Here is a 15,601-nt window from a genome sequence, read left to right on the forward strand (position 1 = left end):
AGCCGGGGAGACTGAGGCAGTTGATCTGCTCTCCTAATAGGTTTCTTGAGGAGGCGTGGGTTATGGGCTACATACACTACAGGGAGCTGAAGGAGATGTTACTTGGATGAAGGACCACTTGAATAAACGTGGGGTGGCTTCCAAGGTGGGAGTGATGGCTGGGAAACTTTTTACTTGAGCTGGAGTGCTTGGAATGCTCTTATCTCTGGTTTTGGAACACAGTCTCTTCATTATTGGAGAGGGTAGTCAATTTAATTTTTTTATTAAGGTATGTACAATGAAATGCACAAATCTTAGCATAAAGCACAATGAATTTTGACATGGCTATGCACTCACGCAACTATCATTCAGATCAAGATACCACATTCTAATTTTTTCCCCTCCATCTATTTCACCTATTCCTGGGGAACGGTGAATTTTAAAATGCAGGCAAGCAAACCAAGTCAATTTAAAATGTTTTTTTTTTCAGTTTGCTATTTAGCTGATGTTAATTAAACAAAACGACAAATTAAAAGGACTCAGGAAGTCAGGTGATGGAGGGTCCGAAGCGCCTCTGGAAACCTGTGGGTCGCTAGCTCCGTGCTGACTTCACACTCCCCTTGAGCGTGTTCTCTGGCCTGGTGCCCCGGGCCAGACGCTCAGATTCGATGAGATAAGGACGGACGTCGGTGCAGACGCGGGTGGGGATTCTAACTGCAGGGCCTGGGGACCCACTGCAGGTTCCCCACCTCGCCTCCCCCTGGGGAACTACGACAGAAGAAAGATGACCTCAGGGGGACAGTACAGTGCCTGGGACACTAGCAGGACCCGCGGAAGGAGGGTCTGCGTGCACGGCGACCCCCGGGCGGCGACGAGAGCCCCCGCCGGACCTTCTCTTCCTGCGCGCGAGGCCGGCGCGCGGCGGGCAGGTGCACCCCGCGGGGGGCGTCCTCGCGGCCAATCGGCGCGGCGCGGGGCGGGGCGGGGCGGCGACGCCCGGAGCGAACCGGCGGGGCAGCTGCGCGCGGACCGGCCCCGCGTCCTGGGCGGCTTCCCGACTGGCGGCGGCGGCGGCGCGGACCGGCCGGACCCTCCGCGCGCTCGGGGCGCTGCCGGCCGTCGGCTGCGGAGGGGAGGAGGAGGCGGCCCCGGGCGAGTGCGGGGACCGACGGGAGGCGGCGCCGGAGACCGCGCCGCGCGTCCCGGGAGGGTCATGGAGGCGCCGGCCGAGGACACGCCGCAGCGGAGCGGCGCGGGCGCCGAGCAGTCCCGCGGTGGCCCTTCCCAGGCCGCGCTGAGCTGGGGCGCGGGGCCCACGCCCCCCGGGCCCGGGAGCGGAGCCCGCAGCGCGGGCGGCGCGGGCGGCTGCAGCTTCAGGCGGGTGGCGATCCGGCGGCGCGCCCAAGCCTCCTACCTGGCGGGCGGGACCCCCAGGCCCTGGAGTCGGCCCCCGTCGCCCCTGGGACGGGCCCGGGCAGCGGCGGACGCCCCGGGTAAGTGCCTCGGGGACGCGGGGGCTCAGGGGCGCGAGGCCTCCCCGGAGCGCCGAGCCCGGCCGTCGCCCCCTTCCCTGTTCCGTCCCTGCCCCCGAGGGGGCCTCGGCCGGAGCCCGCCTGGGGCCGGGCCTGCCCTGGAGGTCATTCAAAAGAGCACTCCGGAAGTAAAGATAGAATTCTTAAAAAAAAAAAAGTTTGGGTAGGAATTAATAAGGTTCATTTTCTAGATACTGAAGTTTACGTTTCTTCGCTAAATTCCTGTTTTCGGCAACCTGGCGAGACCAGGATCGTGAATGTGGAGGCTGGGTCCATCCTGGTCGCGCAGCCAAGCTGCGGGGTGACCCCGGGCCAGCGCTCGGGTTTCCCTTTGGAAGGGCGCTTGTTTTCCACGCTGTGAAAAGATGCAAATCTCTCCTAAGGCAACATGTTCCTAATATAAAGATTTTGAATTCTTGCTGCTGCTTTTTTTTTTAATATATGTAAATTCAGACTCAGAAATGCGGTATTTTGAGTTCTGACTTCTTATCTAAATATTGGAAGAAATCCTCAAGATGATCTGTTCGTATGTTTTCTCTTGAAGGCAAGGCATTCCTTCCCCCGAGGCCAGCTTGAAACTACGTAAAATGCATTACAGGCCTTTTTTTCTTGATTTGCAAAACTTTTCTTTAAAATCCCATTACTGTCCCATAACCAGAGAAGTCTTCTTGCACGCAGACCAGTTATGAGGCAAAATACTTATATAAGCAGCAGAAATACAAATATTCACTTCCACGCGTTTTGTTCTGATTAAAAGCCAAGCTGTTTTGATGGTTTAAATGTGGTAAGTATTGGAGCTTTTGTATTTTTCTACCTCATCCTTGTCCTGAAGCTGTAGTAGTCTTAGGACAGAAAAACATAATGGATGATGAACTGCAAATTTACAGCCACATTACCAAAGGGCAGAAATAGTAATGTGAGAAAATATGCAGATAAGCAACTGAATTATAGTGCCCTACGTCTCAATTTTCTCATCAGCAAAGTGAAGGCACTGGTGAAATCCTCCTGAAATCTCTTCCAGATTTAGGTGTATATTCACTCTGCAATGAATGGGGGTGTTTTCTTCCTTTTTAAGTGAATGTATTGCTTTTTTTTGAAGTTATTTATTAAATGAGGTACCCAATTTCTTAATCAACTCTTTTCAGTTTGAGGGTAATGAGCTCCAAGTTCTTTATGATTTCTCTGAAAATCATCTGCTTAATTTGGGTAAGGTGAGCAAAAGACACAGTGCCTTCCTGGAGGGAGAAGTGAAGTTGTGGCAATTTGCCAATCATTCTACCAGGCATCTGTGCTTAGGGAAGCAAGAGTCCTTTTTCTTTTCTAGTCTCATTTTTATCTGGAGAAAATCCAGAACACTTTTTTTTTTTTAAGGAGAACCTTGCAGTAACTTTTCTAGGTCTGTTACATTGTCTCAGAAGTGTTTGCAAGAACTCAGAGTTCCTGCTGCTATTATTTTTAGGGTTGAAAGTATTGCTGTATAGTACAGTTGTTTCTCTTTCCTAGGATATGCTCTGTAGTGTCCCTTGGAGAACGATCTCGTGTTTTGACAGGTAGTCTTACACTGTTGAGTGACTACCCCTCTTAAATTTGTTGAGACAAAAACATCTCAGAAAGTACTTCTTCTTTGAGTGTAATCTACCCCTTATTAAGTCTCACCCAACTGTCATATAAGTAGGATCCTCCCCTTATCTAAAAGTAAGCCAGGTTTAAATTCCCAAGAAGTGCCAATTTATTGTATAGCACTTAGAAAAGTATATATATATATATGAAAACCACAGTATTTAGATTCATTACATACAGAGTGGATGTTATTATCAAAATGTTAAATTTGCCTCTTGAAGAAGGAACAAAAACTGAGAGGTCAAGAAATCAGAGAATTCAGTTTAGTGGCATCATGTTATATTCTGTGATGGTAAAACCCACTATTTTTAGAGTTCTGTGCTTTTTGGTCCAAAGTAATCAAAACAGTCTACCAGCTGCATCTTCCATGTATGCCTGATTGTGAATTTCCTTATCTACGGAAAGCAAAGAGGTGAGGAAATGAAGACATAGGCTGTGGGGTCGTACAGCACCCAAGTTCTCGTCTCTCTCCCATTACGAGCTGTGTGAATTGAACCAAGTCTCTAAATCTCTCACTTTCTTCATCTGGACAGTGGAGATAACAGTGCTTTACAAGAGACTGTTGGAGGATTAAGTAAAGTGTATAGGTCAGTGTCTGGCACAAAACAAGCATGACAAATAGTGTCATAACAAGGAGTCCTTAACCATCTTTGTGTCCCGAAGAGGCTGGCACAGGGACTGGTACATAGGAGACCCTCTGTAAGTACAGTTTGAATGAATGCCGTCTGCCTGTGATGTTCATAAGAGCTACTGTTTAGGGGTGCATTTTCTACACTAGGACCTGTTCTGTGAGGTACACAAATACGTGTATGAATCTGTTTCACAACAGTCCTAATAGGTAGTATTATGCTCATTGTGCAGCTGAAGAAATCAGGCACAGAGTCGTACTAACTTGCTTGGAATCATAAACTGGTATTTGGTCAGCCAGGATTCAAATTCAAGGACGTCTGTTCTTAACGCACATCACATAAAGCACATAGTTCTGTTACGGAGTACACACACATTTGAAGAGCGATTTTACACACGCACGCACACACACAAAGTAGGATTACATTTGTCTTGTGCTTTTCTGTTACTGTTGTTGTTCCAGCTTTTTAAAAATGCCTTTCCTTCCCCTTTTTTTTCTTTTCCATAGTCTGAATATCTGAAGCCCTTGGGGTGGGGGAGAGTACTGAATGTTTTCACTGCTATCATTCAAGGTAACTTATTTCCTTAACTATTCCGTAGTTTTATGGGAATCGTGAAGGGTCTGCATGGAAGATGCCTTTCTGGAGAAAATACTTGTTTCTACTTCTAACCCAAGACCGCTTTGGTTAGCCAAGCATTTCCCTGGCTGACAGTGTAGATGTGAGGTCAGGCCTGCTCAGGGAGGATTTCCGGGCCTCATCACCATCATTAGTATTTCCGTGTAGGCTCACTGTGGGTCTGCAGATTTCCCCCTAGGTGCGCTCTGATGGAAGGCAGGTTTTCCTAGGCTGCCCGTTACCCCAGGGGCTGTGCCTTCGGTGGAGCATTGACTCACATGTTAGTGTGCCCCTTGGGTTTAGGGTTATCACTCTTTACTTTTTCTCCCCTCTCATCCTTGGGAACGTCTTTCATTTTCTTACAATTTCAGCAGTACATTAAAAAGTGCAGTTGACCCTTGGACAACATGGATTCGAACTGCATAGGTTCATGTATATGTGGACTTTTTTCAGAAAATATATTGGAAAACTTTTTGGAGATATTCGACAACTTGAAAGCACTTTTCTCTAGCTTGCTTTATTGCAAGAATACCGTATATGATGTATAACACACGAAATGTATGTTAATCGACCTTCTGTTATCAGTAAGACAGCTGGTCACAGTAGGCTATTAGTAGTTAAGTGTTGGGGGGCGTCAGAGTGTATGCAGGTTTTCAACTGCACAGGGGTCGGTGCCCCTTAGCTCCCACGTAGTTAAAGGGTCAATGATGTATATGTTGCAATTTATTCAGCATCTGAGTGCTTGTGGTGCAGGACTTTCCACATACGCTGTGCGAGCTTTCCATAGGTAGAGTACCTTTCTCCAGTTCTCAGCACGTACTCCAAAATTCTGAGCAAATTTAAGGGACTAATTTTACCTTTGCTGGAGGAGGGATGGAGATTTGGGTAAGAGGAATAAGAACACTTAGCATTTGTTGAATGCTGACTCTGAACCAGGACGATGTAGGCTTTACTTACAGTCCTTAGGATGACACTGCAGGTAGGTGGTTTATTTCAGAGGAAAGGAAAACTCAAGTTGTGGAAAGTCTTAGCTGTAAAGCTCTGCAGTCAGCCTCAGCGTCAGAGGCAGGATCTGAGCCAAGCCTCTCTGGCTTCAGTGCCCACGTGCTGGTGACGCTAGTTCCTAGGATTTCCCGTGGCTCTGGGAGGCCAAGTGCCGCAGGAACAGCAGGCTATGTGTGTTGGGGCCGATCCTGTTGGTAACATTAATGTGTGTTGTAGCTGAAAAATTATCTAAGCAAGTAATCTATTGCAAGATTTATAATAAACTGGTGATGTACATCAATATCGTTGTTTCTTGGAAGCTGCTTAAGGATGAACTTTGAAAGTCCTTCAGAGGAACAGGAACCAGGAAGGGTTTTCTTTCTTGTATTTCCTTCCAAGAGCAGTTTGAAGCATAGTCATCTCTTAATGAATAGCCATATAAACTTGTGAATCTCAGGTCATTGGGATTTTTATTCCATGTTCACCTGTTTGCTTGGATTCCTTTTGTCTATTGAGGGGAACTCGGGTTCATCGATCCGACTGGTGACACACAAGAGTTCGTGGGCCTTGTTGGGATGGGGACTAGGGGCCGCCCAAGGCCACGGCCTCTGGACTTTGCTTTGGATTTGGTCCTGGGATCGGCAGGGTTGTACTGAAATTCTTTTCTGTGTGCATTTGCTGGAAACGTGATTGGAAAAAGCATCAGATGAAATTCACTAGGTTTAGAGAGGAGCTCATCAATCTGTTTTTTTTTTTTTTTTTTTTTTTTTAATAATTATTTTTTATTGAAGGGTAGTTGACACACAGTATTACATTACATGAGTTTCAAGTGTACAACACAGTGGTAGAACATTTATATACATAATTCTAGGTTCCAGCTATCACCCTACCAGGCTGTTACAATATCTTGACTATATTCCTTATGCTATACATTACATCCCGGTTACTAATTTATTTTACCATTGGAAGTCTGTCCTTCTTTCTTTTTTTTTTTTTTGTGAGGGCACCTCTCATATTTATTGATCAAATGGTTGTTAACGACAATAAAATTCTGTATAGGGGAGTCAATGCTCAATGCACAATCATTATTCCACCCCAAGCCTAATTTTTGTCAGTCTCCAATCTTCTGAGGCATAAAAAACAAGTTTTTACATGTAGAACAAATTCTTACATAATGAATAAGTTACACAGTGAACAGTACAAGGGCAGTCATCACAGAAACTTTTGGTTTTGCTCATGCATTATGAACTATAAACAGTCAGTTCAAATATGAATACTCATTTGGTTTTTATACTTGATTTATATGTGGATACCACATTTCTCTCTTTATTATTATTATTATTATTTTTTTTTATTAATAATTATTTTTTATTGAAGGGTAGTTGACACACAGTATTACATTACATGAGTTTCAAGTGTACAACACAGTGGTAGAACATTTATATACATAATTCTAGGTTCCAGCTATCACCCTACCAGGCTGTTACAATATCTTGACTATATTCCTTATGCTATACCTTACATCCCGGTTACTAATTTATTTTACCATTGGAAGTCTGTCCTTTTTTTTTTTTTTTTTTTGTGAGGGCATCTCTCATATTTATTGATCAAATGGTTGTTAACGACAATAAAATTCTGTATAGGGGAGTCAATGCTCAATGCACAATCATTAATCCACCTCAAGCCTAATTTTTGTCAGTCTCCAATCTTCTGAGGCATAACAAACAAGTTTTTACATGTAGAACAAATTCTTACATAATGAATAAGTTACATAGTGAACAGTACAAGGGCAGTCATCACAGAAACTTTCGGTTTTGCTCATGCATTATGAACTCTAAACAGTCAGTTCAAATATGAATACTCATTTGGTTTTTATACTTGATTTATATGTGGATACCACATTTCTCTCTTTATTATTATTATTTTTAATAAAATGCTGAAGTGGTAGGTAGATACAAGATAAAGGTAGAAAACATAGTTTAGTGTTGTAAGAGAGCACATGTAGATGATCAGGTGCGTGCCTGTAGACTATGTGTTAATCCAAGCTAGACCAGGGCAATAAAACATCCACGTATGTAGAAGATTCCTCTCAGAACAGGGGGGGTGAGGTTCTAAGCCTCACCTCTGTTGATCCCCAATTTCTCACCTGATGGCCCCCCTGCGACTGTGCCTGTCTTAGGTTGTTCCTCCCTTGAGGAATCTTACCCGTCTCTGGCTAACCAGTCATCTTCTGGGGCCATACAGGGAAATGTGAAGTTGGTAAGTGAGAGAGAAGCCTTATTGTTTGAAAAAGTTAGCTTTTTACTTCTTTGCATATTTATGCCCTGTGGCTTCTATGCCCAGCATTTGTCTTGAGGTATCTTTACCACTTGGAAGAATTATGATACTCGGTAAATTTGATATGAGGCACGAATTCTATTTAAGGGTTGTAATTAGGAAGGAAGAAGAAAAGCTATAGAAGTAGCAGGCGGAAGAAAACATGGGAAGATTGATTATTTCTTTGATATATCTTCTTGTAGAGTAACTTCAGCATGTATAGGTTTTAAGCTACTACTTAAATTGCACACACACATTAACATAATAGGAGTATAGTTACATAACCAAAGCATATCTGTAATTACCAGCCATCTGCAGTGAAACCAAGAAAACCAGTTAGGCACCTTAGGCATTTGTGAAAACTTATCTATGATATGGTGGATATTGTCCAACTGAACTTGAACAGTCTGAGAGAAATCAGACAAATTAAAACAACCCATTCCTGGGGACTGTTCACATGCCATATGTTCTTTTAACAGTAAATAGTTTGTAGTTGTAAGACTTTGGAGTGCTACAATTTGCACTTCTCCAAATTCTTGGTTGAGTTCCAACAGTATAGATCCAGTCCAATTTTGTTGTTTTACTGTATGCACAGGCCAGCTTAGATATCTCCTTCCTCATTCCCATGGCAAGTCCAGGAACTGGTGGGATGAGTGCATCTACAGCTGTAGCAGTGCGTGGATCTTTGTTGGGGTTTTTTGATGATCATCTTCTGGCATGAGTCTTCCAGAGAGTGCAGATGTTGGAAGTTCTTTTTCATATCGTATCTTAGTTCATTTTTGGGGTAGCCCAATTAGGCTTTGATCCTCTGTATAAACACAAACAGACCCTTTGCCTACACTTTTATATGCCCTTTATACCCTTGTGTAGAACTCGTTGGAGGTTACCACACAGGAACTGCCCTTTTTTTTTTTTTTTTTTTTTTGGTATCACTAATCTACACTTACATGACGAATATTATGTTTACTAGGCTCTCCCCTATACCAGGTCTCCCCTATAAACCCCTTTACAGTCACTGTCCATCAGCATAGCAAAATGTTGTAGAATCACTACTTGCCTTCTCTGTGTTGTACAGCCCTCCCTTTTCTCCTACCCCCCCATGCATGTTAATCTTAATACCCCCCTACTTCTCCCCCCCTTATCCCTCCCTACCCACCCATCCTCCCCAGTCCCTTTCCCTTTGGTACCTGTTAGTCCATTCTTGAGTTCTGTGATTCTGGTGCTGTTTTGTTCCTTCAGTTTTTCCTTTGTTCTTATATTCCACAGATAAGTGAAATCATTTGGTATTTCTCTTTCTCCGCTTGGCTTGTATCACTGAGCATAATACCCTCCAGCTCCATCCATGTTGCTGCAAATGATTGGATTTGCCCTTTTCTTATGGCTGAGTAGTATTCCATTGTGTATATGTACCACATCTTCTTTATCCATTCATCTATTGATGGACATTTAGGTTGCTTCCAATTCTTGGCTATTGTAAATAGTGCTGCAATAAACATAGGGGTGCATCTGTCTTTCTCAAACTTGATTGCTGCGTTCTTAGGGTAAATTCCTAGGAGTGCAATTCCTGGGTCAAATGATAAGTCTGTTTTGAGCATTTTGATGTACCTCCATACTGCTTTCCACAATGGTTGAACTAACTTACATTCCCACCAGCAGTGTAGGAGGGTTCCCCTTTCTCCACAGCCTCGCCAACATTTGTTGTTGTTTGTCTTTTGGATGGTAGCCATCCTTACTGGTGTGAGGTGATACCTCATTGTAGTTTTAATTTGCATTTCTCTGATAATTAGCGATGTGGAGCATCTTTTCATGTGTCTGTTGGCCATCTGTATTTCTTTTTTGGAGAACTGTCTGTTCAGTTCCTCTGCCCATTTTTTAATTGGGTTATTTGTTTTTTGTTTGTTGAGGCGTGAGAGCTCCTTATATATTCTGGACGTCAAGCCTTTATTGGATGTGTCATTTTCAAATATATTCTCCCATACTGTAGGGATCCTTCTTGTTCTATTGATGGTGTCTTTTGCTGTACAGAAGCTTTTCAGCTTAATATAGTCCCACTTGTTCATTTTTGCTGTTGTTTTCCTTGCCCGGGGAGATATGTTCAAGAAGAGGTCACTCATGTTTATGTCTAAGAGGTTTTGTGCCTATGTTTTCTTCCAAGAGTTTAATGGTTTCATGGCTTACATTCAGGTCTTTGATCCATTTTGAGTTTACTTTTGTATATGGGGTTAGACAATGGTCCAGTTTCATTCTCCTACATGTAGCTGTCCAGTTTTGCCAGCACCACCTGTTGAAGAGACTGTCATTTCGCCATTGTATGTCCATGGCTCCTTTATCAAATATTAATTGACCATATATGTCTGGGTTAATGTCCGGATTCTCTAGTCTGTTCCATTGGTCTGTGGCTCTGCTCTTGTGCCAGTACCAAATTGTCTTGATTACTATGGCTTTATAGTAGAGCTTGAAGTTGGGGAGTGAGATCCCCCCTACTTTATTCTTCTTTCTCAGGATTGCTTTGGCTATTCGGGGTCTTTGGTGTTTCCATATGAATTTTTGAATTATTTGTTCCAGTTCATTGAAGAATGTTGCTGGTAGTTTCATAGCGATTGCATCAAATCTGTATATTGCTTTGGGCAGGATGGCCATTTTGACGATATTAATTCTTCCTAGCCACGAGCATGGGATGAGTTTCCATCTGTTAGTGTCCCCTTTAATTTCTCTTAAGAGTGACTTGTAGTTTTCAGAGTATAAGTCTTTCACTTCTTTGGTTAGGTTTATTCCTAGGTATTTTATTTTTTTTGATGCAATTGTGAATGGAGTTGTTTTCCTGATTTCTCTTTCTGTTGGTTCATTGTTAGTATATAGGAAAGCCACAGATTTCTGTGTGTTGATTTTGTATCCTGCAACTTTGCTGTATTCCGATATCAGTTCTAGTAGTTTTGGGGTGGAGTCTTTAGGGTTTTTTATGTACAGTATCATGTCATCTGCAAATAGTGACAGTTTAACTTCTTCTTTACCAATCTGGATTCCTTGTATTTCTTTATTTTGTCTGATTGCCGTGGCTAGGACCTCCAGTACTATGTTAAATAACAGTGGAGAGAGTGGGCATCCCTGTCTAGTTCCCGATCTCAGAGGAAATGCTTTCAGCTTCTCGCTGTTCAATATAATGTTGGCTGTGGGTTTATCATAGATGGCCTTTATTATGTTGAGGTACTTGCCCTCTATTCCCATTTTGCTGAGAGTTTTTAACATGAATGGATGTTGAACTTTGTCAAATGCTTTTTCAGCATCTATGGAGATGATCATGTGGTTTTTGTCTTTCTTTTTGTTGATGTGGTGGATGATGTTGATGGACTTTCGAATGTTGTACCATCCTTGCATCCCTGGAATCCCACTTGGTCATAGTGTATGATCCTTTTGATGTATTTTTGAATTCGGTTTGCTAATATTTTGTTGAGTATTTTTGCATCTACGTTCATCAGGGATATTGGTCTGTAGTTTTCTTTTTTGGTGGTGTCTTTGCCTGGTTTTGGTATTAGGGTGATGTTAGCTTCATAGAATGAGTTTGGGAGTATCCCCTCCTCCTCTATTTTTTGGAAAACTTTAAAGAGAATGGGTATTATGTCTTCCCTGTATGTCTGATAAAATTCCGAGGTAAATCCATCTGGCCCGGGGGTTTTGTTCTTTGGTAGTTTTTTGATTACCTCTTCAATTTCGTTGCTGGTAATTGGTCTGTTTAGATTTTCTGTTTCTTCCTGGGTCAATCTTGGAAGGTTATATTTTTCTAGGAAGTTGTCCATTTCTCCTAGGTTTCCCAGCTTGTTAGCATATAGGTTTTCATAGTATTCTCCAATAATTCTTTGCATTTCCGTGGGGTCCGTCGTGATTTTTCCTTTCTCGTTTCTGATACTGTTGATTTGTGTTGACTCTCTTTTCTTCTTAATAAGTCTGGCTAGAGGCTTATCTATTTTGTTTATTTTCTCGAAGAACCAGCTCTTGGTTTCATTGATTTTTGCTATTGTTTTATTCTTCTCAATTTTATTTATTTCTTCTCTGATCTTTATTATGTCCCTCCTTCTGCTGACCTTAGGCCTCATCTGTTCTTCTTTTTCCAATTTCGATAATTGTGACATTAGACCATTCATTTGGGATTGCTCTTCCTTTTTAAAATATGCTTGGATTGCTATATACTTTCCTCTTAAGACTGCTTTTGCTGTGTCCCACAGAAGTTGGGGCTTAGTGTTGTTGTTGTCATTTGTTTCCATATATTGCTGGATCTCCATTTTGATTTGGTCATTGATCCATTGATTATTTAGGAGCGTGTTGTTAAGCCTCCATGTGTTTGTGAGCCTCTTTGCTTTCTTTGTACAGTTTATTTCTAGTTTTATGCCTTTGTGGTCTGAAAAGTTGGTTGGTAGGATTTCAATCTTTTGGAATTTTCTGAGGCTCTTTTTGTGGCCTAGTATGTGGTCTATTCTGGAGAATGTTCCATGTGCACTTGAGAAGAATGTATATCCCACTGCTTTTGGATGTAGAGTTCTATAGATGTCTATTAGGTCCATCTTCTCTACTGTGTTGTTCAGTGCTTCCGTGTCCTTACTTATTTTCTGCCCAGTGGATCTATCCTTTGGGGTGAGTGGTGTGTTGAAGTCTCCTAGAATGAATGCATTGCAGTCTATATCCCCCTTTAGTTCTGTTAGTATTTGTTTCACATATGCTGTTGCTCCTGCGTTGGGTGCATATATATTTAGAATGGTTATATCCTCTTGTTTGACTGAGTCCTTTATCATTATGTAGTGTCCTTCTTTATCTCTTGTTACTTTCTTTGTTTTGAAGTCTATTTTGTCTGATATTAGTACTGCATCCCCTGCTTTCTTCTCACTGTTGTTTGCTTGAAATATGTTTTTCCGTCCCTTGACTTTTACTCTGTACATGTCTTTGGGTTTGAGGTGAGTTTCTTGTAAGCAGCATATAGATGGGTCTTGCTTTTTTATCCATTCTGTTACTCTGTGTCTTTTGATTGGTGCATTCAACCCATTAACATTTAGGGTGACTATTGAAAGATATGTACTTATTGCCATTGCAGGCTTTAAATTCGTGGTTACCAAAGGTTCAAGGTTAGCCTCTTTAGTATCTTACTGCCTAACTTAGCTCGCTTATTGAGCTGTTATATACACTGTCTGGAGATTCTTTTCTTCTCCCCCTTCTTGTTCCTCCTCCTCGATTCTTCATATGTTGGGTGTTTTGTGCTGTGCTCCTTCTAGGAGTGCTCCCATCTAGAGCAGTCCATGTAAGATGTTCTGTAGAGGTGGTTTGTGGAAAGCAAATTCCCTCAGCTTTTGTTTGTCTGGGAATTGTTTAATCCCACCGTCATAGTTGAATGATAGTCGTGCTGGATACAGTATCCTTGGTTCAAGGCCCTTCTGTTTCATTGTATTAAATATATCATGCCATTCTCTTCTGGCCTGTAGGGTTTCTGTTGAGAAATCTGACGTTAGCCTGATGGGTTTCCCTTTATAGGTGACCTTTTTCTCTCTAGCTGCCTTTAACACTCTTTCCTTGTCCTTGATCTTTGCCATTTTAATTATTATGTGTCTTGGTGTTGTCCTTCTTGGATCCTTTCTGTTGGGGGTTCTGTGTATTTCCGTGGTCTGTTTGATTACTTCCTCCCCTAGTGTGGGGAAGTTTTCAGCAATTATTTCTTCTAAGATACTTTCCATCTCTTTGCCTCTCTCTTCTTCTTCTGGGACCCCTATAATACGGATATTGTTCCTTTTGGATTGGTCACACAGTTCTCTTAACATTGTTTCATTCCTGGAGATCCTTTTGTCTCTCTCTATGTCAGCTTCTATGCGTTCCTGTTCTCTGATTTCAATTCCATCAATGGCCTCTTGCATTCTATCCATTCTGCTTATAAACCCTTCCAGAGTTTGTTTCATTTCTGCGATCTCCTTTCTGGCATCTGTGATCTCTTTCCGGACTTCATCCCATTTTTCTTGCGTATTTCTCTGCATCTCTGTCAGCATGTTTATGATTCTTATTTTGAATTCTTTGTCAGGAAGACTGGTTAGGTCTGTCTCCTTCTCTGGTGTTGTCTCTGTGATCTTTGTCTGCCTGTAGCTTTGCCTTTTCATGGTGATAGGAATAGTCTGCAGAACTGGGACGAGTGACGGCTGGAAGGACTTCCTTTCTTGTTGGTTTGTGGCCCTCCTCTCCTGGGAGAACAGCGGCCTCTAGTGGCTTGTGCTGCGCAGCTGCGCGCAGACAGGGTTTCTGCTTCCTGCCCGGCTGCTATGGAGTTAATCTCCGCTGTTGCTGTGGGCGTGGCCTGGCTCGGGCAGCTGCTCCAAAATGGTGGAGTCGCGTTGGAGCAGGAGCTGCTGGGAGGCTATTTATCTCCGTAAGGGGCCTCCCTGCTCCCTGCAGCCCAGGGGTTAGGGTGCCCAGAGATCCCGGATTCCCTACCTCTGGATTAAGTGGCCCGCCCTGCCCCTTTAAGACTTCCAAAAAGCACCCGCCAAAACAAAACAACGACCACAAAAAAAAACAAAAAAAAAATTTTTTTTAATTAAAAAAAAAAAAAGGTGGTCGTTCGTTTTTCTTTATTCTCTGGTGCCAGCCTCAGGCCTCTGGTCACCGGTCTTTCTGCCCTGTTTCCCTAGTATTGGGGTCCCTATCCCTTTAAGACTTCCAAAAAGCGCTCGCCAAAACAAAGCAGCAAAAAAGCAAAAAAAAAAAAAATGGTCGCGCGCTTTTCTTATGTCCTCTGTCGCCCAGCCTCCAGTGCCTGCTCACTGTTCTTGCTGCCCTGTTTTCCCAGTATCGAGGGCCCTGCACTCTGGCCCGGATGGCGGGGGCTGGGTGCTCGGCAGCCCTGGGCTCCGTCTCCCTCCCGCTCTGCCTGCTCTTCTCCCGCCGGGAGCTGGGGGGAGGGGCGCTCGGCTCCCGCGTGGCCGGGGCTTGTATCTTACCCCCTTCGCGAGGCGCTGGGTTCTCTCAGGTGCGGATGTGGTCTGGATATTGTCCTGTGTCCTCTGGTCTTTATTCTAGGAAGGGTTGTCTTTGTTATATTTTCATAGATATATGTTGTTTTGGGAGGAGATTTCCGCTGCTCTACTCACGCCGCCATCTACCGCCCCTTATCATCAATCTGTTTTTAAAAAGTACATCAGATAATCCTGATGATGCGCTTGGTTTCCAAGTGCCATCCTATTGGGTGCAATAGAATTACTTGGAGTGCCAGTTAAAAATTCCCAGCCACACCCAAAAGAGAATGAGTCAGAAGCTCCGGAGGGAGGGTTAGAGAAGCTGCATTTTTAACAGGTAGTCCAGATGATTCTGATTTGCAACCAGCGTTATGAACTACTGTGGATTCCCAAACACGGCAAACCCCACCTGGGACCTTGCACACAGGCAACCAAGATTTGCAGGGGCAGAAGGAAATGACACAGACCGTCCCTCAGCTAACATATCCGGGCCCTCTGTACCCGGTGAACTTTTTGACCATTTCTGGTTGATTCCTAATTGCATTTTTCACATCTCTTTATAGGTCTGTTCTACTTGGCTCTTGTTTCCCAGCCTGCCTTGTCCCTACTAAAGTGGACTTTAATTTATGCTGGCGTGCAGCTTATATCTGCCTGCAGTGTCCATTGTGAGCTCAGCTGACCTCCTCTCACTTGGGGCTGGTTTCTAGTCCCCTATATTGCTGCCCTCTCCGTCTTCCCTAATCTGGAGGAGGAATCCAGTTCTCAGCCACATTTCTCCGCTGTTCTCTGCCCTGATTCACGTCTTCACTCTCTTGTTCTCCTCTCCTTTTTTTTCCCTCCAGATGAGGTCTTCCTAGACTTTGAACTCTGAAATTCCCTGGCGCTACGGCCTCACGGCTTTCTTCCTTAGTCTGTGGCCTGCCCTTCCCCCGGTCTGTCCTTCCCT

At 43.5% G+C, this 15,601-nt stretch overlaps 1 protein-coding gene across 3 annotated transcripts in view; it reads left to right on the forward strand.

The window, feature by feature from the left end:
• The first annotated feature begins 986 nt into the window (after positions 1-986).
• Positions 987-15,601, forward strand: part of FGD4 (FYVE, RhoGEF and PH domain containing 4) — a 188,314-nt gene continuing 173,699 nt past the window's right edge. For 2 of the 3 annotated variants that reach the window (XM_036889359.2, XM_057491980.1), the window contains exon 1: positions 987-1,472. In XM_036889359.2, coding sequence (XP_036745254.2) covers positions 1,193-1,472 — 280 coding nt within the window. In that variant the 5' untranslated portion in view covers positions 987-1,192. Of the gene's footprint in view, positions 1,473-4,307; positions 4,331-15,601 lie in introns of those variants that run through there. The other variant, XM_057491979.1, reaches the window with a different exon arrangement.

The sequence above is a fragment of the Manis pentadactyla genome, chromosome 14 (genome assembly GCF_030020395.1).
Source record: "Manis pentadactyla isolate mManPen7 chromosome 14, mManPen7.hap1, whole genome shotgun sequence".
NCBI lineage: Eukaryota > Metazoa > Chordata > Mammalia > Pholidota > Manidae > Manis > Manis pentadactyla.